Source organism: Zootoca vivipara, chromosome 17 (genome assembly GCF_963506605.1).
Source record: "Zootoca vivipara chromosome 17, rZooViv1.1, whole genome shotgun sequence".
In the NCBI taxonomy this organism is placed as follows: domain Eukaryota; kingdom Metazoa; phylum Chordata; class Lepidosauria; order Squamata; family Lacertidae; genus Zootoca; species Zootoca vivipara.
Genome location: NC_083292.1, coordinates 15,424,491 through 15,452,203, shown reverse-complemented (window position 1 = coordinate 15,452,203; position 27,713 = coordinate 15,424,491). Strand labels below are relative to the sequence as shown.

The 27,713-nt window shown below is 43.0% G+C and overlaps 1 protein-coding gene across 4 annotated transcripts in view; it reads left to right on the top strand.

Moving 5' to 3' along the window:
• The window catches only part of SPECC1L (sperm antigen with calponin homology and coiled-coil domains 1 like), a 55,381-nt gene extending 33,081 nt beyond the window's left edge, over positions 1-22,300 (top strand). For 2 of the 4 annotated variants that reach the window (XM_035098010.2, XM_060269705.1), the window contains 6 exons: positions 865-948; positions 1,702-1,858; positions 7,287-7,389; positions 14,391-14,507; positions 14,928-14,987; positions 18,253-22,296. In XM_035098010.2, the coding sequence (XP_034953901.1) occupies positions 865-948; positions 1,702-1,858; positions 7,287-7,389; positions 14,391-14,507; positions 14,928-14,987; positions 18,253-18,342 (611 nt within the window). In that variant the 3' untranslated portion in view covers positions 18,343-22,296. Of the gene's footprint in view, positions 1-864; positions 949-1,701; positions 1,859-7,286; positions 7,390-14,390; positions 14,508-14,927; positions 14,988-18,252 lie in introns of all 4 variants that reach the window. The other 2 variants (XM_060269706.1, XM_035098009.2) reach the window with 2 other exon arrangements.
• The last annotated feature ends 5,413 nt before the right edge of the window (positions 22,301-27,713 follow it).

Here is a 27,713-nt window from a genome sequence, read left to right as displayed (position 1 = left end):
GCAGTGGGCTAGGACCCTTGTGATCTTTGGAATCTATTTGTGTTAATGCTGTGGCCGCCACTGATTTACACAAACAGAGTAGCTTTTCACTATCAACCACTCTGTAAACCCAAGCTGCCCTGGCCCCTTAAGGGCAATAGGTATACAGATTTTCATTTCCTTTGGCCATGCCATTGTATAAAAGTGTTGGGTGACTTCTCTGGATTGGGTCAAAATGTAAAAAGACATTTCAGAATGGAGTGGCATGGGAGTTGGATTCAAGGGACAGAGCTGGGGTGGGGGTGGGGGCAGAGTCCTAGCAGCATTTGCAAAAGCCCATCTGACTGATGACCAATTAGTAATAATACAATAATAATAATAATTTATTATTTATACCCCGCCCATCTGGCTGGGTTCCCCCAGCCACTCTGGGCGGCTTCCAAGAGAAAAATAAAATAAAACAATCGATTAAACATTAAAAGCCTCCCTAAACAGGGCTGCCTTCAGTAAGGGAGTTGAGCTTCTAAGAAATTGTACCCGTTGCTGAGCCTGGCCAACACTTGCAGCAGCAGAATATGAGTTGGCTAAAATGAACTTTGCTACAGGAAGAAGATACTACAGTATTTTTGAATGCATTGCCTTTAAAAAAAACAAAAAAAACCCTCCCTTCAAGTCAAGAAGCAGGCTGGCTGAGAGCCTGTCACCCTGATATGCTAGCCTCTTACTTGGAGGCAGTTCCTCTTTTTCTTTAAAAATAATAATAGGGCATACAAAATGGCATTGCCCTCCTGCCATGGTAAAATCCATTCTACCTTCTCATTTTATAAGACCAGGCCTGAAGCTTGTGTTAATGAAATGCCTTTTCTTTATTCCCTCTCTGCACAGATCATTTGCTGAGAACTTCCTCAACCAGCAGACCAGCTTCCCTGCCAAGAGTTCCTGCTATGGAAAGTGCCAAATCTATTTCTGGTAATAATTATGCCATGGTGATGCTTCAGTCACAGAATCTTGGTGTGCAACGCCACCAGCTTCCTTTGAAACAATATTGTTGGTCTTTTCTGACATCACAGCAATAAGTAAAGTGGGTAGGGTTTCATATTGACACTGTAGGTGAATCTTGTCCACATTGCAGGGGGAAAGCGGCCTTAGTGACTGTGGGAGAGTTTTCTCTTTCAGTTTAAAGGTAAACGCCATTGCTATTCTTTATGTGCATTTGATGGAAATTAAGAGAATTAAAACTGGCAGACTGGATTTGTTCCTCATTGCAGCAGAGAAAAAGAGTGCTGTGTGCCTTCATGTTTGTCCTCTGTTACACAGCACTGTATGTGATTTTGAATAGAACATATTTGTGACTACCCATGTTCTACAAAAACTAAATCCCTGCAATCAGTGCTCTGTAGAGAAAAATAGTTAGAAGACTTCAAAATCTGCCTCTTCCAGGGAAGGAGTCCTGACATGTTAGGCCCTTAGAAGATACAGTATTCCAAAACTTTGGAATGGTTATATTTAAAAGCAAAAACTCAAGTCTTTCTTCTTCAGGAAAAATTAATGCCATCTTTATATTCGATAGGTGAGATTGCTATTAGTGTGATAAAAAACTTAAAAGTTTTGTACACTTCAGTAGAAAATTAGTTACTCATTATCTAGATTTTTGCAAAGGCTCTTGGTTTTCTTTTTTGAGAGAGAGAGAAAAATGGTTTCTAAGGTGTTTTTCCATTTCAGTATCTCGGCGAAGCAGTGAAGAAATCAAGCGGGACATCAGTGCCCCTGATGGAGCATCTCCAGCCTCTCTCATAGCAATGGGGACTACTTCACCACAGCTGTCTCTCTCGTCTTCACCTACAGCGTCCGTCACCCCTACAACACGCAATCGAATAAGGTACGCTTCATTGCTACACAGCCTGTCTTATTTTTCATACAGGGACATTCTTGCAGCCTTGCCCTTTGGAAGACATCCGTCACTTTTGCTAGATAATCAGTAAGCTTCTTCTGTAATGGAGAAGCAGCAGACATCAATGGGTTTGCCCCTCATTTTGGGTAGGTGCATCAGCTGCCCAGCATTCCTTTTGCACCTCAGTCTCAGTAAATTGATGCCATCTGATGGGACTTGCAAGGAAACGGCCGAGTCAGTCCAAGTCAAGTGGGCCCTTCTGGAAGGCAGGAGCTCTCTGGCAGCTGAACAAACAAGTTGATGTCCAGCTCACCAGGAAGTCTTCCTTCCTTCTTTTCCTGGATAGATGTCTCTTTCTCCTCTCCCACTTATGGTGGTCTTGAGTTTGGGGCTGGTGCATGGCAGATCCTTGCACTTGCCAGCAAGGCTGCTTGATCAACACCTTCCTTGCTGGAACTGCCTTTGACCACTTCCCTGGACTTCATAGAAAAGTAGAGTTGGAAGGGACCCTGAAGGTAATCTAATCCAATTCCCCACAATGCAGGAATCTGCATTGAGAGTTGCATGTTTGGACTGCAGAAGTGAGAGCTGCTGCTTATGTCTCTCCCCCCCCCAATCTCCCTTTGCCTGAGCTGGGCTGCAGATCAGCCTCCATGAACCCCTTTGCACAGTGTCACCTGAGCACTGGAGGCTGCTGGATGTGTTGGTGGCGCTGCCTAAGCAGCCCTTGTCCTCTTCCGTCCACACTTTGGAACCTCTGCATGCATGCGTTGGGGGTGGCCAGATCTACTGCTTCAAACGGAAATGCCAGTGAACACATCCAGTTTTGAGAAAGGTGTACATAGAGAATAGATGTTGCTGTAAACAGCAACTCTGAATAAGAGCTGCACTGAAGGAAGAAAAGTTGCTTTGTTTATTTCCTCATACTTAAATCCCACCTTTCCCCCCAGTGGGAGAACAGCGTGGCTAACAGTCTGGCAGAACCATAAATAATAGCATGAGTAGCTGGGTCAGGAAGAGGGTGGATTACATTCCAAAGGGTTTCACCTTGCTAAGTGACGGACATGAGAGAGGTAGAGAAGAGAGAAAGAACACCACTGGCTCTACTGTGAACTGTTTGGTGGCTGTGACAAATATGATTTGTGCGAGGGGGATGATTCAGTACTTCTCCCGCTTAACTCTGTGGTGTGTGTAGGAACTAGCAGTCAAATGACTGAGCTGCTTTATTGGAGGGGGGGCGAGGAGAGGGGGGGGAAGAGGTGTGTGCAAGCCATTTAGGGAATTTTTTGTTGGGCAATTTCAGGTTAAGTTGGAGGTGATTTCTCCCCTCCCCTCCCCCTTTCACTGTTGCCCCTTATTCCCCTGCCAGATCTTCCCCCCAGTTCTGCACTTTGCTTCTTGGTATATTCATAAACCTTTAATTGGTTGTCTGTCATTGCAGTTCCATGGGTCAGCTGAATAAAACTATTGTTTCAAATTATGTTATCAATCAGACAGTTGCTAGTGGCTGTTTGTGGGGACATGTGCTGACTGTAAATTGTTAGTTGGGTGTCATTTAGGTGTAGAAGAGCAGTATAAATGCAAAAGGAAACCTGTTTGATTTGTAATATTTGTTGGGCTTTAAACATTGAAACAAGAATATCCTGTGGATTAGAAGTGTAAATCTAAACAAGGCAGGGAAGGCTTCTAATGCCAATCTGTGAAGCTTAATCAGGCATTGGGTTTGGAATTTAGTTGACCTAGCAGACACATTTAAAAGATTAATATTTGTTGTAAACTACTTCTCATTGTGTCCGCACCATTCATTTTATTTGTTTCCTGAAACGCTATTTTCAAAACAAAGAACTTGACATAAACTGTGTTCCTTACTGGAATTTAGAAACAAGCCGTACTGTCCTCTCACAGTGTTATGCATGTTTAGGTTTCTGTTTTGTTTAAAAAAAGAAAAAAGAAAATTCTGACTCGAAGTTTTTTTTCCTTGTTCTTACTTACAAAGAAGCCTAGTTTTTTCTTTTTCTTTTTCCTAAATCGTATTTCTGTTGCTTCTGCTCTCTAGCCTGCTATGGCTTAAAAGTATTAGCATATGGCTTATATAATATATGGAGTGAAGATTATCTGAAAGATTTCAGTTTTATGTTTCATTCAAATCGATATGGTTCCCAGTCCAGATTAGACTTTTTCCTGTTCACTTCACAGTTAATCCTATTTACGCAATCTGTGAAATCCAAACCTTGCAATCATGGTCATTTTGCCCTACTTCAGTGACCAACTGTCTATATAGAGAAATGATAGCAGAAATCATCCAATTCTATAGCCATACAATTTCTATATTATGGAAAATGACAGTGCACAAAACAATTCTACCAACCTTTGGGAGGCTATGAAAGCAGTGATAAGAGGTATCTGTATCAAAGAAAAATCATATATTAAAAAACAAACCTCCACAACAATAACCAAACTAGAAATGGAATTTTTTGATCTGCTAACTAAATATAAAAGTTCAGGTTCAGAACACCTCCTCAAATTAATTGGACAAAGGAGAAAAAAACTTTTTAGAAATTAATAATGCTCTAGTATTGTCCTGTTATACAGTCGTACCTCGGGTTACGACCACCTCGGTTTGCGAACAGTTCGGGTTACGAACTGCGCAAACCCGGAAGTGTTTTCGCCGCGCGCGTGCGCAGAAGCGGCGCGTGCGCGATCTGCACATGCGCAAAGCGCGAAAATCATGAAAATCGCGCTTTGCGCATGCGCAAAATGGCGGCGCCCATCGCGTTCGGTTTACGAACTATTCGGGTTACGAACTGCGAACCGGAACGGATCGCGTTCGTAACCCGAGGTATTACTGTACATGAAACAATGTTTTTATGAGTATGGAGGTAAAAACTCTTGGACTTTTGGCAAACAGGTGTAAAAACAAAATCCAAGTCAAAGGCACACAGTATTCAAAAAAGTGAAGGCACCGAAACATTCTCTACTAAAGACATCTGCTCAGAATTTTCCTCTTTTTATTCTAAATTGTTTAAATTGCAATCATTAAATTTATTTAAAAACTTGCCTAGGCCATCACTAACTCATTATGAGAAAACCTTTTTAGATAGTCTCATTTCCCTAGAATGTTTCCCCTTTGTTTTCATTTAAACCAATTCATGAACATTGACCACCAATTATGAACCATATGTTGTAGATATTACTGCAAATTTATTACGCTTTTTTAATATATACAATTACAAAGTGGTACCACGGTTTATGAACACAATTGGTTCCAGAAGTCTGTTCATAAAGTGAAGCATTCATAAACTGAAGTGAACTTTCCCATTGAAAGTAATGGAAAGTGGATTATTCTGTTCCAAACAGTCCGCGGAGTACTTAAACTGAAGCGTTCATAAACTGAAGCGAACTTTCCCATTGAAAGTAATGGAAAGTGGATTAATCCGTCCCAGACGGGTCCGCGGAGTACTCAACCTGAAGCGTACATAACCCGAAGCATGGGTGTAATTGGTTCCGGAAGTCTGTTCATAAACTGAAGCGTTCATAAACCGAAGCGAACTTTCCCATTGAAAGTAATGGAAAGTGGATTAATCCGTTCCAGATGGGTCCGCAGCGTTCGTAAACTGAAAATTCATAAACCGAGGTGTTCATAAACGGAAGGTTCCACTGTATCATGAGAAGACTTGGTCTATTTATTTGTATCATTTATTATTCCTATGATCCTTGTGTATAAAACCCAGTAAAAAGTTATTTACAAAAAAAAAGGAGTAGCATCTGCTTCAGACAAATCAGGCAACAGAATTATCAAATCGGAATCTGAGGTAAGGCTGTGAAGAAAGCTTTTAAGGATCTAGTACAGAAAGAAATACATAATTAGGAAAGTTGATGCATCCTTTGAAAAAAAAATTACTTTAATGCCCGGAGAAAGGCTTTATATTTGAAAACCTAGCAGTGCAGAGTTAACATTGTGAAGATCCCCACCCCATGCAGTATGGAACCCCACCTGCAATCTGAAATGGCACAGTTGAAGAAACAGGTTTTGCTTCCTTGTCGGCCGTGTTTGGCTTAGTTCTCAATGTGAAGGAGTCTTTTCTACAATGAATGGGAGTTTTGAGAGAGCAGAATCACACAGACCCTGTTCATTTTTCTGTGGGGTTATGTCCTGTAAACTAACTTGAATGCTTGAATGCATTGTGTAAACTTCGCTTAAATTGTGCTCCTGAAACCAGTTGTGATTCGTAGAGGCTTTAGGTTTATTTATTTATATTTACATGGTAAGGGCTTCCTCTTCTGGAAATGTGACATTACAGGAAGCCCTTACCATGTAAGTTCAGTCCTTTTGATAATTCTGCTTCTTTGCTGTATGCAGTCCTGGATCTAAAACAGCCTTTCCCAACCTAGTGCCCTCCAGATGTTTAAGACTATAGCTCTCATCGGCCCCAGCCAGCAGAGCTGATGCTGCAGTAGAAAATAAGTCTTTTTTGCTGGTTGTAGTAAATGGGAGTTCAGGTAAACATTTGGAGGGCACCAGGTTGGGGGAGGCTGGTCCCGGGGGTTAGGGTAGATACACAGCTGTACCCAAAAACAGCAGCTCCTTCTGGTTCCCTCCCCCCAGATGGAAAGCATGTAATGGAAAGCATGATTCAGCATCATCCCATGTCAAGTGTCCCTGCCTTCTGTTCGTGGAGTGGAGAAGCAGAGCCCTACATGTGGTGATGTCACGTCATGCTTTCCTTTACTACCCAGGTTTTTGGGGGGGGGTTGAACTAGGACTGCTGCTTTCAATGGCAGCCGCATGTCTGCACTAGTTCTGCACTCCTAAATCTTAAAGAAGGTAGTCGGTTGACAGTTAACACTCTGGCTTTGCTTTCCCTTCAAGGTGACATTCCTAGTCGTTTATGAGTTGCAGGGAGATACCATCAGTTTATTTTCTAAATTCATACTAAAGTTCAGTGTGGCTTAATGTCCACATTGTTTGTTCTCGAAGCACCTCTAACTGTGGCTCTGAAGTATTAGAAAAAGGACTTGTTTCACAGCTGTCCTCCTCATGAAGTCTGAATCAAATGAATCTTTCCCCACCGCACAGAGAAGTGCCCGTGGGCTGCTATCCTTGCATTGGTTATCTACCTGGGAGTTCCAGGGCTAGAAGCAAGCAGACAGGCAGGGGGTTGCTGGGAAATTGATCACTTTTCTCTGTGGGGGTGGCTGGAGTGCTGCCGACATATGCCTGGGAGTTGCCCAGTCTCAGCCTAGCAGTGGGAAGACAGAGGGAAGGCCAGAATGAATACAGAACATGGCGCTGCCCACAGAGCACGATGCAGTTTTGATGAGAGCGGGAATATATGGAAGGAACTTTCGCTATTTTAAAAAAATATTTTGAACATTCATTTGGATGAACAATGTGAATTTTCTCCTTCACTTCTAGAGAAGAGAGGAAGGACCCTTTGTCTGCTCTGGCCAGAGAATATGGAGGCTCCAAGAGGAATGCTTTGCTGAAGTGGTGTCAGAAGAAAACAGAAGGGTATCAGGTAATGGTTGCTTGTCCTTTCTATAGTGCAAACATACGAGCATCTGCCAGGAGCACAAACTTGGCTGCTCTACAGTTCACGGCATTGATCGTGAAGGAACTGGTATGTACTGTCCTGGCGGGAACACAATACTGCAGGAGCCAGCTCAGCTGTTATTTATAGTCACTCAGTCACTTTGCACAATACAAACATGTGTGTTCTTCACAGAATGGCTAATCCGCCCACTAAAGCTGGTTAACGGTGCTATCCTGCACATGTCTACTCAGATAGAAGTTCACACTAAGTTCAGTGGGATTTGCTCCCAAGTTAAAGATGTATAGCAGGGACGTCCAACTCCCAAGAGACTGCGATCTACTCCCAGAATAAAAAAACTGGCAGTGATCTACCCATGGTGTTGACCTTTTTTATGGGGGCAGGTCGAAGTTGAGCTTTTTTTTTTAGGAGGGCAGGCAAAAGATGCTCACCCAATGATCGCTAACAGCGATAACTCCATCTGCTGTTTTTGCGATCGTGCGCGAATGATGGATGGGGTGAGGGGGCGGGGCCCGATGCTCTTTTTCCCCTGCGAAGGAAATTGAGACCGTGATTGACCGCTAGCTCCCAGGGATCGACCAGTCAACCACGGTCAACCAGTTGGAAATCCCTGATGTATAGGATTGCAGTCTAAAATGACTAGCTTCCATCTTGCACATTGATAATTCCAAACTAAGAGGAGGATGGAGAGCAAAATCTTATTCTAGAGTTAAACCTCTTAAAATGGCAATAATATAGTACATAGGTAGAGGACATTTTATTTTAAAGTGCTTTCATATTGCTTTTCATTTAAAAACCACAGGTCTGTGTAGCATAATGTAAAAATTACAATACAGTGGTACCTCCAGTTGCGGACAGGTTCCGTTCCGGAGCTCTGGTCGTATCCTGAGGTTTCTGCTTCTGCGCGCGAAGTGAAACACTTCTGGGGTTGCAGCTTTTGCAACCCAAAGTTTACGTTACCCGAGGGTAACATAAGCCGAGGTGCTACTGTAAAATCAACACCCATACAATAACTAAAAGGCCAAAGCAAACACACCAGCATTAATTGCCAGCAAAGGGGACTAGGTAGGGCATGATTCCTGCTTCTGTTCTCCGGTATTATATTGGTGGTATGCTTACTCTGTGTGAGCTCATTCTCCTGCTTGCTGATGATGATGCTCACCCAATGATCGCTAACAGCGATAACTCCATCTGCTGTTTTTGCGATCGTGCGCGAATGATGGATGGGGTGAGGGGGCGGGGCCCGATGCTCTTTTTCCCCTGCGAAGGAAATTGAGACCGTGATTGACCGCTAGCTCCCAGGGATCGACCAGTCAACCACGGTCAACCAGTTGGAAATCCCTGATGTATAGGATTGCAGTCTAAAATGACTAGCTTCCATCTTGCACATTGATAATTCCAAACTAAGAGGAGGATGGAGAGCAAAATCTTATTCTAGAGTTAAACCTCTTAAAATGGCAATAATATAGTACATAGGTAGAGGACATTTTATTTTAAAGTGCTTTCATATTGCTTTTCATTTAAAAACCACAGGTCTGTGTAGCATAATGTAAAAATTACAATACAGTGGTACCTCCAGTTGCGGACAGGTTCCGTTCCGGAGCTCTGGTCGTATCCTGAGGTTTCTGCTTCTGCGCGCGAAGTGAAACACTTCTGGGGTTGCAGCTTTTGCAACCCAAAGTTTACGTTACCCGAGGGTAACATAAGCCGAGGTGCTACTGTAAAATCAACACCCATACAATAACTAAAAGGCCAAAGCAAACACACCAGCATTAATTGCCAGCAAAGGGGACTAGGTAGGGCATGATTCCTGCTTCTGTTCTCCGGTATTATATTGGTGGTATGCTTACTCTGTGTGAGCTCATTCTCCTGCTTGCTGATGATGATGCAAAAGCAGAGTTTGGCAAACCAATATGGCTGTCCCCTGGGGAAGGACCATAGTTTTGGGGTCCTTGCATGCAGAAGGTCCTAATGCCTGGGGGAAGCTCCGGCCAGAAACCTTGGAGAGCCACTGCCTGTCAGAAGAAACAGCCCTGAGCTCGATGGACCCAGTGGTCTGACTCTATGCAAGTGGTCTGACTCTATGCAAGGCATCTGTTCCTACGGTATCATATTTGGATGGGTGGCCCACTGCCGTGTCCCCTCATTTATCTGGGCTCCAGGCAGACCAGCCTCCCAAGGAGCCACATGCAATACAAGCATGGCCTCCTTTTCGGGGAAGGGGTGTAGCTCAGCGGTCAGGCATGTGCTTTGCATGCAGAAGGTCACAGGTTCAATCCACTAACTAAGGCATCTCCTGATAGGGCTGGGAACATCACCTTGCTGCCAGTCAGTGCAGGCAATACTGAGCTTCTTGGACCAATGGTCTGACTGTATAAGGCTTCCTATGTACTTAATTAGCTTAATTGTATAGGAAATCTTTGGAATGCAAAGGGCAACCTCTCGGTTCTTAAGTGTTCTTTGCTTTGTCAGGCTTGAGACTCACAATACAGAAGGAAGTTGGAAGGCTATGTAACAGGATGGTGGGGGGACATTAATAGAAAGGCTGTACAATGAGAGAAGCTTGTTTTTATGTAGGCAGAGGGGGCCCCTCCCCTCTCTTGCTTCCTTGGCATCTCTGCACTTACCGAATGGTGCTATTTCTGAATGTAGACCCTCCACGTCCCCACTTTCCTTCAAAGGCAGGATGTGGGATGCCGCTGAATGAATCGTAAAACTCTTCAAATGGGAAAGCATCTGAGACAGGGCAAGAAGCATGTGACAGTTTCCTTAATTCGTCACGAGAAAGCGCTCCATCCTTTCTATCTCAAGCAGCCTGTGCCAGAGAGATAGTCCTCTTGCTCACATTCCCGGATTCCCTGCATCGACTAAGTCTGGAGAAGAGAGACCTTTGGTCCGCTTGCAAGGAGGGGCAGCTGATACGTGACTTTCAGCATGTTCTGCTCCCCATGCAGGACCACCAGTTTTGGGAGGAGGCCAGAGTTCTAGTCTTAGGACCAGTATGCCCTTTCTGTGAACAGCTAAATTAGAAAGCTTTTCCTGCGCTCTGCAATTTCATGCCGCAGGTGACGGGGGTTGGCATTTTTGAATGCTCGCTCACAAAGAAACAGAAAGCTAGCATGTTGAGCAGGAGGGTTTAGCCCTAGCTTTACCCCTGATGTGTCACATTTCTGAATACAGGGAGCTAGTCATGTGAGAATGCTTTCAAACAGCAGTTTCCCACAGGCAGCCTGAAGGGATGCAGCCCTGGAAAAGCTTTCCTACTTGAGTCTGCTGACTGTACAAAATGGTCCTTAGGCTCCCATTTTGTTGATGTTTGCATTCATCCGTGTAACTTGTTTATGTGAGTAATATTTTTTTATATTCAAAAAAACCTATAAATCTATTAAAATCAATTAAAATAAAAATAATGTTTGCAATGGGTCCAGGGGCGGCCTTCTTTTAAAAGCATTTTACAGCTGCTTAGAGCTGGTAGTAACATCACTGTCCATGCAGTAAACACATTTTTTAAATGCTCCCAGTAATGACTATACACCGCAACATGCAGTCCCTTATTGGGGAGTTATTGTACCTGGGATGGCAGCCATCTTTTTATTTATTTTAAAAATATTTTTATACCACTATGTCGTAAAAATGTACATCAAAGTGGCTTACAACAGTAAAACAATGTCCTTGCAAGGCTACCAGGGATGTTAATGGTATAAGGGGAAAGGTCCCCATTGTGGTCTGCACAATAATCCTCAGACTTCCCTGCTAGTTGACAACACAATCCGTTTTTAAGAAACTGCTCATGTGCATGGTAGCTGTTGCTTGCTTGCAGGTCTATTTGCTCGCAACTTTAGCATACGAACATAAAAACAACCGAAGAGCCTGTTGTATCGGGCCAGTAGCCCATTTAGTCCAGCATCCTGTTCTCTCAGTGGCTGAACAGTTGCCTTTAGGAAACCAGCAACACAGGAGCACGATCCCCTCCTGTAGTTTCCAGCAATTGCTATTCAGAAGCATTGCTACCTCCTGCTGTGGAGGCAGAGCATAGCCATTGTGGCTAGTGGCCACAGATAGTCCTCTCCTCCATGAATTTGTCCAGTCCTCTTTTAAAGCCATCCAAGTCAGTGGCCATCACTGCCTCATGTGGCAGTGAATTCCATAGTTGCTGTGTGGAGAAGTACTTACTTTTACCTGTCCTGAATCTTTCAACATTCAGCTTCATTGGGCATCCATGAGATCTAGTGTTACAAGAGAGGGAGGAAAAGTTTTCTCTATACACTTTCTCCATGCCATGCGTAATTTTATAAACTCCTGTCCTGTCACCTCTTAACTCATCACAACTGTCCTTTGTGAGTCCTAGCATCTTGGCCATCCCACTTGTAATGTGTGAACTCTGCTGTCCTGAGCATGCCTGACTGTATCTGAACCAGGTCAAAAGGGCATGTGCTGCAGCTGATCTGTTACTCCCACGGCTAGTAGGATTTATAGCAGTGTGTAGAAGCTTGCTACAATAGAAGGACCAGCAAGAGGACATTTCCTGTCTGAAACAATTCCTTTCTGGAGCACTAAACATAGTAACTAGTTACACTTTCCCAGAATTCTAATTTGCAACATTTTAAGCAAAACTGGGAAGCAGATATCATAACTTGTCTGCCACTCTTTTGTCATCCATTGAGAGGTGTATGTGCCTAGTGGAGGGTGCCCTTCCTCTGGATTTCCTGCACCGGGGGGTGCAGGTGGGGGATGCTGACTAGTTGTCCTGCTTGTAACAAACACCCCCCCCTCCAACTCTAGGATTCGCTGCACATAGTTCTATTTGTGATGGGAGCTAATTTTTACCACTGATTTTTAGTGTCTCCAGTCATCTTTAAAAAAATTTAGTGTCTCCAGTCATCTTAAAAAGTTGCGCCCAGCAAAGATGATGCCCATCAGCATGCACAATGCTTTCCCCCCAAGACTCAAATGTGGTTTTTTTTGGGGGGGGGTGACCCTTGAATATCTCTGGCAAATCGAAAAGGAGTAATAGTGATGGCAGAAGGATAGTTTACTTTAAAAGTTCTCTTCTGTTTCCCTTAAATTAAAATCAGATGGTTTACAGCAGGGATGTCCAACCAGTAGATCCCTGGCTGATCCTGGTAGATCGTGTATGAGGGAAAAGCGGAAAAAACTGTGCAATCCTCCCCCCAAAAAGCTCAACAACTCTGGGAACTGCCCTCGTAAAAAAAGTTCAACAACTCTGGGCAATCCACGCATGCTCCTCCTCCCTACAATGATAATGGGTAGATCACTGCCAGTTTTTTAAATACTGGGAGTAGATCACTGTCTCTTGGGAGTTGGACATGCCTGGTTTACAGCATAATGGAATTTCAGCCACATTCATAAAATACTAAACAAACATCTTAAAAATTGAAACCCAAGTTTATCATTTCTGCTGTACAAAGACTAGGATCACCTCTGTCATTTGCAGTTGGCCATTCACACTAAACCATGAACCACATTCTGTAGTAAGATTTAGCATTTTAACTTTGTCCAAAAGTGGTTTGATGCCATGAATTTATCCTAAGGGTGTCAAAGCCCATGGCAGACAGATTTGGAAAAATAGCAATCATTTATATCCTACTACACTTGTAGAAATGCCCGAGTCCTTCTAGAATGATCCAACAGCTACTGGATCGATTTTTCTGGAGCATTCATCTGTTTTTTACATTGCATTGAAATTACCGTACATTTTCCCAGCACACGGATCCCAGTTTGTCATTGCTGGTAAAATGCTGTTACTTCCCCAGCACAATAGCCCACAAAGTATTAATTTCTCAATCAAAATGGATGTATTTTATATACTTTGCTGACATAAGTGCTCAATTGAGAATGAAAACAACTTAGCAGCCTATTTAGTTGATCTCTTGAGAGGCCTCTCGGCAAAAAGTTAGATACCTCATGCCTTTGTGTTTGAGCATCGTTCAGAGGAAGATAAGACCTGAGCACTTAGTCATAGGTGACTTAGCAAATTGAGAAAACATTGCCGTGGACTGTGGCAAGTTTGTAGCTAGTCAGCATTCTTGCCATAAGCTTCTATTGATGTTGCAACCATCTCTTCAGGACTCCTACCTAAATATTAGTCATCTTTACTTACTTGCACTGTGCTTAGTGTCAAGTTTAATATTTACAGCTGATACCAAATGACAGAGATTTTTTTACTCGTGAGAACAAAAAACCATGTGAAATAGCACCCTTTCCAACTACGTATCTCACAGATAGATCCAAGAATAGTAAATAACTGCTGAGACTGTAATGTTATTGATTATTACATGGGCACAGCGTGTCCCGAAATTTGGCATCTGATGCATATGACAGTGTAAAGGGTCTGCAGAATGCTGTGTATTTTCAGTAACATCTATGAGAAAAAATATATTGACAGAAGTGTTTACACTTCATGTTCTTTGTTTCTCTCTGCGCTCTTCAGCTACTGATCATTTAGCTGTTTTTACTTAGAAGTAAAACCTCTGTGGTAATTTTAAAATGGCTTGTCATGCAACAGCGTTAATTTCTGAGTGCTTGTAAAACTAGGTATAGCACCCTGCCATAACTAGATGTGGGAAGGAATCATTTCTGCTGACTTACCAGGAAGAGGTTTAACTTGGAAGCATGTACAGTCAGAGCAGCATTACCGAGGGAAAATGTCTTGGGTAGGGAAGTAACAAGTTGTTTTTGAGTTTCCTCCTGGGGAAAACAAAATAAGCTTTTTATCTTAGGTTGCTAATGGATCTGCTGTCTCAGTTCTTCCAGAATTCTGCTCATTCAAACCAATGCTTCTTAAAAAATAATCAGGACTTGAAAATCTTTAATTCAGCCTGCTTCTCCCGCAAGGAAGGAAGTTGCTATCTCTTTTCTCCTTCTACAAATGTCACTGAGTAATAGAATAAGTAAGCCTCACAGCAGGTTTCTCTCTTACATGTGTGCATATTTCCCTCCCCTCTTAGAATATCGATATCACAAACTTCAGCAGCAGCTGGAATGACGGGTTGGCTTTCTGTGCTGTTCTTCACACTTACCTCCCAGCTCATATTCCCTATCAAGAGCTGAACAGTCAAGACAAGGTAAGTATTATACTCAGCTTTGTTCAATGTAGTTAAAACCATGCTGGAGACCAGAGCCCCTTCTCAGATCCTCTCATGGACCAGACTCGCACTTCTGCCACTATTCTGGTCACCACCACTCACTGGCAATTGCAATTCTCTATTTGCAATCCTAGTCACAAGCACACCTTCCTCGCACTTAGTCCATTGTATATTTGTTTAAATACTTTGTATGATGTTTTGTTTTGTTTTTGCATTCATGCATTGTCTTTGTCCACACATCACTTTAAATGAGTTAAAAACAAACCCAGTAGAGGGGTGCTTAAAAGTGTTTTGCAAGCCTGTGATCAACTCTCTGGACAAGTCACCAAGGCAGCATTGATTTTTTTATTTTAAAAAAGTTGTTCAGTTCATTTATTTTTGACTCAATGTATTTTTCAGAAAAGAAATTTCACTCTGGCTTTTCAGGCAGCCGAAAGTGTTGGCATCAAATCCACTCTGGTAAGTGTGTGCAAAGTTCAGGGCGATCTGACTAACTTTTACCTGGGAGACTAATTGCCAAATAGGCACATGCAAGGATTGTGCTGTAGCTGTGTGTTTGAAATTACTGTACAAATTAATTCTGGGATAGAAATAGCATAACTGAAAACTAGAAGGCTCCTTTAAAGAGAGGGTTTGTGTTTGTGAAAATAAGGCTGCTGTGATTAAATTGCAAAACGAGACTATAAATTAGTGCCCTGAAACTGCTCTCACTCTCTTGGCCAGACGAGACTCAACACTATATGCATCATTAGACAGCGCACCTAGTTTTGTTTTCCTATTTGGGGAGAGATCATCATGCAAACCACAGTGCAGAGGGATGTGAGTGTTAGGTTAACCCTTCCCAGCTGTGATCTTTTCACCTTGGCATCCAATGGGGCAATCCCACAAGAAGGGATTTTGTCATGATTGCAGCTGGGTAAGGGAGGGTTAAACCTGCCCACATACTGCAGTCCCAATGAAAATTGGGCGACCCTGTGCCAGGGCTGGATTTAGGTTTGATGAGGCCCTAAGCTACTGAAGATAATGGGGCCCCTTAATATATCCAGCTGTCCTTGGTCAACAACAAATTGTCACTTTTGTGTGTGTTGAATATATGCTATATGGAAATTTATGGACCTATTAACTATCTAAAGCCATAATGGGATCAAAATAAATAAATACAGGTGAAACTCGGAAAATTAGAATATCGTCGAAAAGTGCATTTATTTCAGTAATGCAACTTATTATTTTTTCTTTCTCTTATAATTTTTACAAATGCTTTCTTTTGGAAATTCCACAGTAATAAAACAAATAGTTACAATAATACAAAAATAAACATAAAGGTAAAGGGACCCCTGACCATTAGGTCCAGTCGTGACCGACTCTGGGGTTGCGCGCTCATCTCGCATTATTGGCCGAGGGAGCCGGCGTATAGCTTCCAGGTCATGTGGCCAGCATGACAAAGCCACTTCTGGCAAACCAGAGCAGCACATGGAAACGTCGTTTACCTTCCCGCTGTAGCGGTTCCTATTTATCTACTTGCATTTTGACGTGCTTTCGAACTGCTAGGTTGGCAGAAGCTGGGACCAAGCAACGGGAGCTCACCCCATCACAGGGATTCGAACCGCCGACCTTCTGATCAGCAAGCCCTAGGCTCAGTAAAAATTACATTCCATTTATAATTGACTCACCTAACGACAAATAATTACAATTACAACAAATAAAGGCTTGACATATCTTGGTTTGCATGTCATGCATCTATCTCATATATTGGGTTTCACCTTTAAAGTTGCATTACTGGAAATAAATGCACTTTTCGACGATATTCTAATTTTCCGAGTTACACCTGTAATGAATTGCATGAAATCAAATCAGTAGCTCATATCCTTAGTCTATCCTGCCTGATCATCAGTCTACAAGCACTCTTTAATATTAGATAACAGGTACAACGACATTCAACTGTGCTGCACTGCAGCTGCATGCTACATGTTGCCATGCAACCAGTCCATGCAGAATGTAGGCACCCTATATACAGTGGTGCCTCGGTTTATGAACACAATTGGTTCCGGAGGTCTGTTCATAAACTGAAGCGTTCATAAACTGAAGCGAACTTTCCCATTGAAAGTAATGGAAAGTGGATTAATCCGTTCCAGACGGGTCCGCGGAGTACTTAAACTGAAGCGTTCATAAACTGAAACATGGGTGTAATTGGTTCCGGAAGTCTGTTCATAAACTGAAGCGTTCATAAACTGAAGCGAACTTTCCCATTAAAAGTAATGGAAAGTGAATTAATCCGTTCCAGATGGGTCCGCGGCGTTCATAAACCGAAAATTCATAAACCGAGGTGTTCATAAACCGAGGTTCCACTGTATAGAAATGAGCAAACCAGTGATATTTTAGGGAGCAGGCTAGCAGACGGGGCCCTTTTCTTAATATAATAGGAGCCTACACAACACAAAACACTGTTGCTGTATGTAGGTTTTATTATACAGTATTTTATTTTTATCTTATATTTTGGAAATGTACATCCAGATTGTTTTTTTTCTTTTAATTTTTTTGGAGGCCCCAAGAGAGTGGGGCCCTAAGCTATAGCTTGTTTAGCTTATATGTAAATCTGGCACTGCCCTGTGCCTCTTCTTAACAAATGAGCTCATGACTGTTGGAAATCAGTTACAACCGCTGCCATTTTGTACTTGTCACGGAGGTCAAACCTCTATTCTGCTTGGTGGTTCAGAGGAGGCAAACCTATAAAACAAATCTAAAAATAGCTCTCCTTGCTCACGGTCAAGTCTCTGCCAGCCATTGTCTCTGTTTTCACAATGGGGAATGCTGCTGTGGTTAAGACTTCTAAACTGTGCAGTAGCCAGTGAAGGTGGAACTGGCTTGGACCCAAGAGGGCCATAGATGGCAGCATTAGGGGCGCTGTTGCTTCCCTTCTGCAGGTAAGGGCTGAAGGGCAGAGGCTCACCTGACAAGTCCATGGGGCCCACCAACAGAAATGGACAGCCAGAGCTAAAAGCAGGGTGGGTTGCAGAATGGACAATCTTGATCTCCTTTTCTTTTTAGACACCCTGATTCCCCCTCCTTGCAAAAAGCCAGCAATACGCCTTTCCTCTTGCCTTTCCACACTCCCATTTATCATCTCTGTTGACCAGGGAACACAATGCAAGCAGGAAAGCAGCAGATATGCAGCAATTTAGCATCCAGTAATGCAACTAATACCTAGGTATTCCGAAAGCAAGAGAGGACTTGTACAGTGGTACCTCTACTTACGAATTTAATGCGTTCTGAACACACATTTGTAAGTCGAAAAAATTTGTAAGTCGAATCCCATAGGAATGCATTGGGAGAAAAAATTCGTAAGTTGAAGCAACCCTATCTAAAAATTCGTAAGTAGAAAAAATCCTAGCTAAACCACATCCAAGATGGCGGACGGAGCTCCATTTGTAAGTAGAAAAATTCGTAAGTAGAGTTATTTGTAAGTAGAGGTACCACTGTAGTTTAAGCTACACACAAACTGTTCACATGCGGAACTACAATTCCCAGGTATGCCTTGCTCCCCACCCCCCCGGGATAAGCTGAGCACTACAGAATTAGAAGCAGAGCCTGCAAGCTTTTGCTTATTAAATGTCTATTTTACAGATGACAAGCTACAGATGTGATTATGAGTACAAGAGTTATTGCAAGGTGGATATGTGTTAATATATATATATATTTCTGTCTCTCTCTTCCCTCCCTCTGGTAGGACATTAATGAGATGGTACGAACGGAACGCCCGGACTGGCAGAATGTCATGTTGTACGTTACAGCAATTTACAAATATTTTGAAACCTGAGAGCTGGAATAGCAATAGAGAATGTTGGGGAAGCACAATCCCAGCACCACACACTAAGCTCAACCAACACCTCTTGACTTTGGATGAAACGCGTAATACAGCATTCTGAGTGGCTTTGGTGAGCAAGGTTTCGTTAACCCAGCACTTGGGCAAACCCAAATAGCTAAATGAGCTGGATTAAATTATTAGCCTGTGAAGCCTGAACTTTACAAATGACCCTGTAAGCCAAGTGTCAAAAAGCTTCCAAACTTCCATTGGTGAAGAGTGAACTGAATGAGATGCCACTGAATCGACAAGGCTGATACGTAAGGGAAGGGAAGTCTCTAGGACTGTATTGCAAGACTTTTCTTCATGGAAAACACCTCTGGCGGTTGGGTGGATGTTCTGCTTGTTGCTCCTCACCCAAGTACAGGAAAAAAAACTTTTAATCATCACCTAGTTATTGCCTTATTCTATCTCCAGCTCCTCAAAGTGCACAATTCTTATAGGAAGTACAAAGGTGTCTTCTCTCTTTGAGTTCACCTGACTGAAGAATGGTGTCAAATATTGGCCTACTCTCAGTGCACAAAACGAAGGGTCTGTGTTTAAGCCTACCTCTCTTCTCCATGGCTTCCAACTTTATTACTGGATGGATTCCAGCCTTGCACATTTGATTCCCAACTTTCAGGATATTTCCATGTGCAGGTGATCGGACACACTGCAATTTGTTGTGCTTCCAAGAGAATTTAGTTTATATGGAATTTACTTTTCTTTGGCAAAGTGTAACCTTTCCTTGGCAGGAGCTCAGATGATGTATCACCTGAGATTAAGCTGGTTGAAATGATTGTTTTGATCATTGGATAGGTTAAGCTCCTTTTCAGAAAAAGAACTTTCTGCAACTAGCAATAACTGCTTTTTGCCCCTGAAGCTTTGTGGTGTGTTCTGATCTGATTGTTTGCCAAAAGCAGCAGCAGTAGCTGCTGCCTCTTCCCAGGTTTATCTAAAAGGCCCTTCCATGGGCTTCCCTTTCAGGAATGACTTAAATGAATGGAGCATGCATAGGAGCAGCAGCCATGATTCGTAGATTGTGCCTGTGAGCTGAAAATTGACCTCCTATAAGCCTAGTTTAAAATGTGGGATCAATGCCGGCGAGAGAAGAAAATGCAGAGTTCAGGATGTTTGTCCTGTGGCGTTGTGTCCACTTGCCACAACTCTCTGGGAGAAAAGCGTTAAAGCAAGTGCCTTACTTGGCTCTGAGATAAGAGGAGCTCTAATTGCAAGGCAGTGCACAAAAGACTTCAGACATTTGGTGGTAGTAGAAGCAGTGAGGCTTCTATGGTTCTGTCCTTCTCTAAGAAGGCCTTAGCACCTACCATCTTTTTCCTAGATGCAGAGCAACTGTTAGTCCCCCCCAAGTGGAGACCCAGTTACTGCTGAGGGATAGGGATCTTTTGAGTCCCCCATTTTGATGACCCCCCTTCACCCTGTTGCTTATGGATGTATTTAGCTTTCATTTTCCCCCAACAGCCCAACTAGAAATAATACTCTTTCCTTTTTTTTCAATCTTTTCTGTGTGCCTGGAACTCTTAAAGGACACTTTTTGAATGTCATAGGTATATGAATGGTCACGAATGTAGCCCCGGTCCAAGGTCTGCTGTGGAAGGGTCACTGTGACAGGAGCCAGGTGCCTAGCTGAATTTTGGGACAAGTCAGAATAAGCTTTGAACCTTTCATTGTGCCTCCAAGTACCCCCTCCCTTGTACATGGTTTCATAGCTCAAGGAATACAAGCAAAACTTACATGTGGCTATAAAATGGCTGGTGATCTCCCATTGCAAGTGTTTAAATTCAACTCCTACTTTCCTGTGGTTTTTCTCCTTCCTCTCAAATTGTGAGGCCAATATCAAAGGTTCCTGCAAATACCTAAATGACTTTGGCGTTTGAGTGAACAGAGTTAGCATTTCCCATTTAGGGACAAAGAGTTGCAGATTTTTTAGATGGAACTCTCCCTTCAAAAAAACAAAAACAAACCAACCAACCCCCCTTTTGCTAGCCCTAAAATGAGGTACTAAAATAAGATCATCCTCACTGTGTTCTGCTTTCTTACTGTTGTGGTACAAAGGAATTTGCTTCAGGTCCCCTGCTTGTGAACTTAAGTTGTATTGCTCCACAGGTGCACCTCTCTCTATTTATTGCATTGCAATTGAAGAAGCATTTTTTTTTCTAGTGAGCTGTCTTCCTCCTACACTCAACAGCATCTTATTTTATGGACTGTGCTTGAGTCCAGTGGTGACGAGACTCATCTTGAGCAGAATCCTGCTTCTAAACTCTTCCTCTACAGTCACAGGGGAGAGCTGATCAGGAGGGCATTGATGAAAAGAGGAGTGAGTTGTTCAAGGAAGTGAAGGGCAAAGGCAAAAGAACTGAAGAGCGGGAAACGTTCTGCAGATGGAGCACAAGGAAAAGAAAAAATGTGTTTCCTTGCATTGATTATCCAAAACCTTTTATGGTAAAGACTGAACTACCAAGAGAGATGATTTCATCAAGACAAGAAGCACTCAGAGGGATGAAGGAAATTGAGTTTTAAAAAACACACATCCCATTTTGCAAAAGAAGAAAATATTTGCTCTTGGTTAGATAGCGTGCTACATAAGTATTCTTCCATTCTTTATTCACTTTTTAAAGACTGATTAACATGTTACTGTAAAGTACATTTCTTGCTGGTTTTGTTTTTGTTCTATTAAATATTTTTAATATACCGTAAAAAACAGCCAACAGTGAGTGTGCTTGGGTTTTTTAATCGCATTTCTTTAGATCCTGCAAATGTCCCTGCATTTTAATGGGTCTGCTTTATAAAAAAGAAATTAAAAGGAGCTCATGGTGTTAAACACAAGCAAGTGAAAACAATACCTGGCGGTTTGGGGGATTCTCTTGCAGACACTTTAGTGAGGTCTTAACTGGAGTTTTGTCTTGGTCTTTGTGTTAGATGAGCAAAGGTGCTTTGAAGGCATAGCTATCTCTAACCTCCATCTCATAACCTGCACAGGGGGGGTCCTGCAGCAGGGTGAGGTGCTTCTGTTCAGGCTTCCAACCACTCTCATCCCCAACAGTCAGCATACTTGGTACTACTCATTTGGGCAAGAGGAGGGGAGTGGGCACACAGTCCCTCCCTGCTGACTACATTTTTTACTTCTCTGGACAGCTCTCACTTCCATCCCTGGAATCATTTTTTTAAATCACTTCTCTGTGCGAACCAGGAAATTGCCTATCCAGACCCTAAGTTGGTTCTTGCTTCCTTCCTTCTTTCAGTCTCTCTTCCTCTGGCCTCCTGTTCCAACCCCTCCATTCTTCTCCCCGTCCCACCCAGTTTTCAGATTTTTTTCCTCTCAACCATCACTCGGCATTCTGTGGGCACTGAGCATGCTCACGCGGGATGATGTTCAGAGGGTACTCAAGGTGGTTCTATTCCTTCAAGGCAGCAATGCTTCCAAATACCAATTTCTGGAAACCAGGGAATGGAAAAGTGTTCTTGTGCTCATGTTCTGCTCCCTGGTTTCCCACAGGCTTATGGAGTGGCCACTGTGAGAATAGGTTGCTGTACTAGAGCCATTGGCCTGATCCAGCAGGCTGCTCTTATGCTCTTAAATCTCAGATTTCTGCCAAGCCTACGGGTACCTTCCTCTTGTGAGTGCTATTTTGGCTCCATGGCAAAAGGATTTAATTGGAGTTCGACTCAAGGGTTGCTTATCACTCAAGGAAATATTTGCACACCCCGCCAAGGGAATAGCCACTTCTGCAGTGCTTGGTATCAAGGCCTCACTGTTATATATATCCTGCCCTCCTAGTGCTTACACAACACTCATGGCAGCTAGAAACAATTAAGACCAGCTATAACAATAATATTGTTATTTAATAAATAATGTTATTTAATATAAAAAAACATGGGACGCAGGTGGTGCTGTGGGTTAAACCACAGAGCCTAGGGCTTGCCGATCAGAAGGTCGGCGGTTCGAATCCCTGCGACGGGGTGAGCTCCCGTTGCTCAGTACCAGCTCCTGCCAACCTAGCAGTTCAAAAGCACGTCAAAGTGCAAGTAGATAAATAGGTACCACTCCAAGCGGGAAGGTAAACGGTATTTCCATGCGCTGCTCTGGTTCGCCAGAAGCGGCTTAGTCATGCTGGACACATAACCTGGAAGCTGTACGCCGGCTCCCCCGGCCAATAACATGAGATGAGCGCCACAACCCCAGAGTCGGCCATGACTGGACCTAATGGTCAGGGGTCCCTTTACCTTTTTATAACAATAATAATACTCAAATATAGCAAAATGGAGACAGGTGCAGCAGATAATGACACAAGGTTTTTAAAATATCTAGAAAAACCACCCTAAGCAAGAAGGGGGTTTGCCATACAGTGAAATGGTAGGCAAAGAGTCCTACTGGTTGGTTGTGTGCACAGAACAGGCTCCTTTCATCCCCATCAGCTGAGCCTCCATAGATCTTAGGGCATGGGCAGGAAATGGGTCTGTAAGCCATCCTGCACCCAAGTTAATTAGTTCCTTAGAGGTCATCACCAACACATGATATGTGCCTGGAAAGGAATTTATAACCAGTGCAGCTCTTGGAGGATAATTGTAGTGTGATCCCACCTGGTGGACTCTGGGGCACTAGGTGTACTCCACATCCTTATTGGGCACCGATAAACGTATCTGCATTAAGCAAACTCTGAACGCAGAAGCCGTTAACTTACTTTTACCTAAATGTTCTATTTTTTTTTTAAATATATTTTTATTAATTTTCCAATTAAAACCAATTATATCACATTCATTATTTCAAATTATACACATATATATCAATCAAACCGAATGTTATGCCAAATCATCTAGAAAATTTTTTTGGGTTCCCATGCTTCAAGAAATTGGGGATTCCTCGCAACCGTCCACTGCCGTCTTTTTTCTAAAGTTCAAATCGTCTCTCCAAGTTCATAATAATCCAGATCTTTCCCTTACAGTCACATGGATGTTTTCCACTTTCAACCGATTGTTTCCCAGCTGCTGAGATAAATATCAAACAAGGTTTCACAGATGTTCTTTCTCCTGTGTGGGTTAATCAGTCCAGCCTCCCCATAAATCTTCTTCGTCTGGAGCTCCCTGTTGCGTCGTCAACACGAAGCAGCGCCATCTTAAAAAGCTCAAATCACTTTCGTTTTCTCTCATAACCATGTAGATTAACGATCTTGGTAAAATTTACAGCTTTTCCAGGCAGAAGACCCAAACATCAAACCATAGACTCTTGGTAAATTAATGGATCTCCTTGCCCTATAGCTGAACTTAGCTTCAGGTCGCTGCTCCAATTCAAAGTGCGTCACAGCTCATAAATCCTCCGAACGCGTCCAGGCACTCCTTCCGTCCAACTAGAGGGGGGCTTTTCTCGTCGGCAACTCCACATCTTTAAAAAATATGCTCAGTAACAACAGTTTTACCTAAATGTTCTAAAGGGAATCCACCCATAACCCATTCTTGTTGAGAACGTACAGGACTGAACCAGAGTGGCTCAGGTTGTCCCTCCCTTCATAACCAAAAAAAAGCCCTCATGCAGAAGAATAGTATTTTTCCAACTTCCCAATTTTCACCCTCCATGTTTGCCAGCCAGGTGCCCACCAGCTATTTTGAACTACAGCTCCCATCAGTCCCTGCCAGTGTCACCATGCTCCTATCAGCCCAAGCACACTGGGAGTTGTAGCCCCAAATAGTTGGAAGGTACCAAGTCGGCAAAGGCCATTTTAACAATATTCACATCACCACTCATGGTCCAAGTGTAACATGGTTCGTCCCTGGGCCATGCTGTGTGACTTGAATAATTATTCCTCCAGTTCTTTGCTTGGGAAAGGTATCTGTGGTTAAATAACATCTCTTCCCACAGAGATCAAACATTGTGACTTATTAGGGAGGAAATAGGACTTCTTGCTAGGAGTTTACTAGCCAGACTCCATTATACCTGTGTGTAATAAATATTGAATGTGCATTTAAGTTATTCTCTGGGAATCATCAGTGAGGCTGGAAGGCAACCAGCCCCTGATGGCGGGACAAGTTGGATTTCCATCCAGACAGCAAAACAACAACACACACACTTAAGCAATTCCCCTTGCTTAATGTGAAGTGGTAAAGTTTTAAATCGCGCCTTACCAAAGCTACCTCCCCATTTGTGAAAACAAGCATTTTGCTGGGGTTTCATTTCCTTTCTGTTCAGCACATCTTCTCTTTTGCATATATTCATTGTTTTAAAGTAAGATGCAATTCAAAAATTACCAAAATAATACCAAATCAGCAGGTAGGTTTTACAATGGAAAAATAAGACCAAAAACAAAAGCAATCCTTTTATGCCAGGACATCAAAGCCAAAAGGCAAAGGAAAATAATAGAGTGACGTAAATTAGGACTAACTTGAAAATAAGACTAAATAGGTGACAAAAGTAAAAGGAGACAACCACCAGCAGTTATTTACATATATATATTAGGAAAAACAGTTTATATTTTTTGCATTATATGCAGACAATACAGACTTAATGAAACATAAAAGATGATAAAGTTAAGTCTTCCGGATTTTTGTAATGGGAATGAGGATGCTGACTTGTTAGCACGTCCATTATTCTGATGTCTAGATGTTTTCTTTAAATCTCTTCCCACCTTAAGGGGAGGAGATGTTGTGGGCCCACGAGGCCTTCACGTGGTGGGGGAATGGCTAGCATTCCCCCCAGCCCATTGGCCGCTTCCCCGCCACGGCGCACCCTTGGCGCATCCAATCCGGGTGCCTCGGGGGGGGGGCTCGCGCATTTAAGCGAGCGCGCGGCGGGGAAACGTCCTCGCGGTAGTCCACAAGGGAAAAAAAACTGATTCTCCATCTGTCATTTATAAATAGACAGTTATTCAAAACATCCACTCCATGATAACACCAAAAAATCCCACTTTCTATAAACCAATATGTTCTTCAATCCTCAGACCCAGATAACATCAGTTCATTTTCTTTCTCATGCAAAAAGACTATTAGGGGTTTCCAATCTTTAGTAAATATCAATGACGATTTTTCTCATCCTCGTTGTCAACATTTGTCAAGCACAATCTTCTTAATGTTTGCTTAAATCAAAGTCCCCCTGTATTAAACGGAGCTTACTCCCAAGTTTAAGTGTGTTTGTTACAATTATTTATATCCTGCCTTTCATGATACAAATGTAGTTTACAAGAAATTTCATTTAAGAACAGCAACAGCATCGAACAATGGCCTGTTTTGCACATAACAGTAAACCATGTTTAAGCTCCACTATACAGTAGTTGAAGCTGAGATGCCTGGCAGATGGTCACTTAAACCTTGGTTTATTATTTTACCCACCCGTCTCTCATTAAAAGAGACATTTACAGGAAGAATTACTCTTCTCTTGCAGCCCTGCAGTTGTGCGGCTCCTTAAACGGCATTGAGGAAGAGATGCACGCTGGCACATAACACTAAGGTATGGTTAACGTTAACAAAGGTTTGTAAAGCAGTCACAAACCTTGGTTAACAACCTTTAAAGGTAAAGGTAAAGGTACCCCTGACCGTTGGGTCCAGTCACGGATGACTCTGGGGTTGCAGCGCTCATATCGCTTTACTGGCCGAGGGAGCCTGTGTACAGATAGATAGATAATATTCATTGTCATTGTCCCCTTGCGGGAACAACGAAATTACTCGGTTACCACATCCACTCAGCTTCCTGGTCATGTGGCCAGCATGACAAAGCCACTTCTGGCAAACCAGAGCAGCGCACGGAAACGCTGTTTACCTTCCCGCCGGAGCGGTACCTATTTATCTACTTGCACTTGACGTGCTTTCGAACTGCTAGGTTGCCAGGAGTTGGGACCGAACAACAGGAGCTCACCCCGTCGCAGGGATTTGAACCACCAACCTTCTGATCAGCAAGCCCTAGGCTCTGTGGTTTAACCCACAGCACCACCCGCGTCCCTTAACAACCTTTAAGAATAGCTAATAAACCATAGTTAACCTGCTGTGCTGGGTTCACACATAGAGCTAAGTCAGAGTTTAATAAACCATTGTTTGGTGTTATGTGCGACCCAGGTCGATATCGGCATATAAAAAGCCATCAGGATCCTTCCCAAGGAACAGTTGCTGGTAGAAAGGTCCCTGTCGTGGGGAAAGGATAGTCCATCTTAGAACAGACCCTGGGGTTGTCTTTGCTTGTCCCTCCTTTTCACCAATCTCATAATCCTTCCCCAAAAGTCAGCTGTTGATGACAGATGGTCATGTAGGGAGGGAGAGGAAGCTGGCTTCTATTGTGTCTTTTGCTACAGCCTTCTTTTTAGGATTGCAGCGTAAAAGGCTGTTTGCTCCATGGCAAGTAGGCCCCGCTAAGTACAATGTGTTGAACTACATCCCACAATTCTGAAATGCCAAGAGTGGAATTAGGTGAAAGGCAGCAATCACAGCTTTTGCCTGTGTTAAAAATAACTTTATAGCCCATATATATATATATTGCTGAGTTCCTGTCATGATGCAACTCTTCTCCAGGTTAACAAAGGATGCCCTCTTGGTGCTTCCTTAGATAACAAAAAGAAACATTGTCTTAGAAAAGTCAGATGATCCTGACTGCTGATGTCCTTGTGGCTTTCAACAGTTCTGTCATTGTGTAAAGGTAAACTCTTAGGCATTGTTGAATGTGCGTATATATATGCATATATATCACATGAATATATGATAGAGCGGCCTATAAATCTTGCAAATAGGCCTACTGTAATAAAAAGCGCTGGCGCTGTGGGTTAAACCACAGAGTCTAGGGCTTGCCGATCAGAAGGTCGGCGGTTCGAATCCCTGTGACTGGGTGAGCTCCCTTTGCTTGGTCCCAGCTCCTGCCAACCTAGCAGTTCGAAAGCACGTCAAAATGCAAGTAGATAAATAGGAACCGCTACAGCGGGAAGGTAAACGGCGTTTCCGTGCGCTGCTCTGGTTTGCCAGAAGTGGCTTTGTCATGCTGGCCACATGACCAGGAAGCTGAGTGGATGTGGTAACCGAGTAATTTCGTTGTTCCCGCAAGGGGACAATGACAATGAATATTATCTATCTATCTGTACACAGGCTCCCTCGGCCAGTAAAGCGATATGAGCGCTGCAACCCCAGAGTCATCCGTGACTGGACCCAACGGTCAGGGGTACCTTTACCTTTACCTTTAAAGGTTGTTAACCAAGGTTTGTGACTGCTTTACAAACCTTTGTTAACGAAGGTCGGCGGTTCGAATCCCTGTGACTGGGTGAGCTCCCTTTGCTTGGTCCCAGCTCCTGCCAACCTAGCAGTTCGAAAGCACGTCAAAATGCAAGTAGATAAATAGGAACCGCTACAGCGGGAAGGTAAAC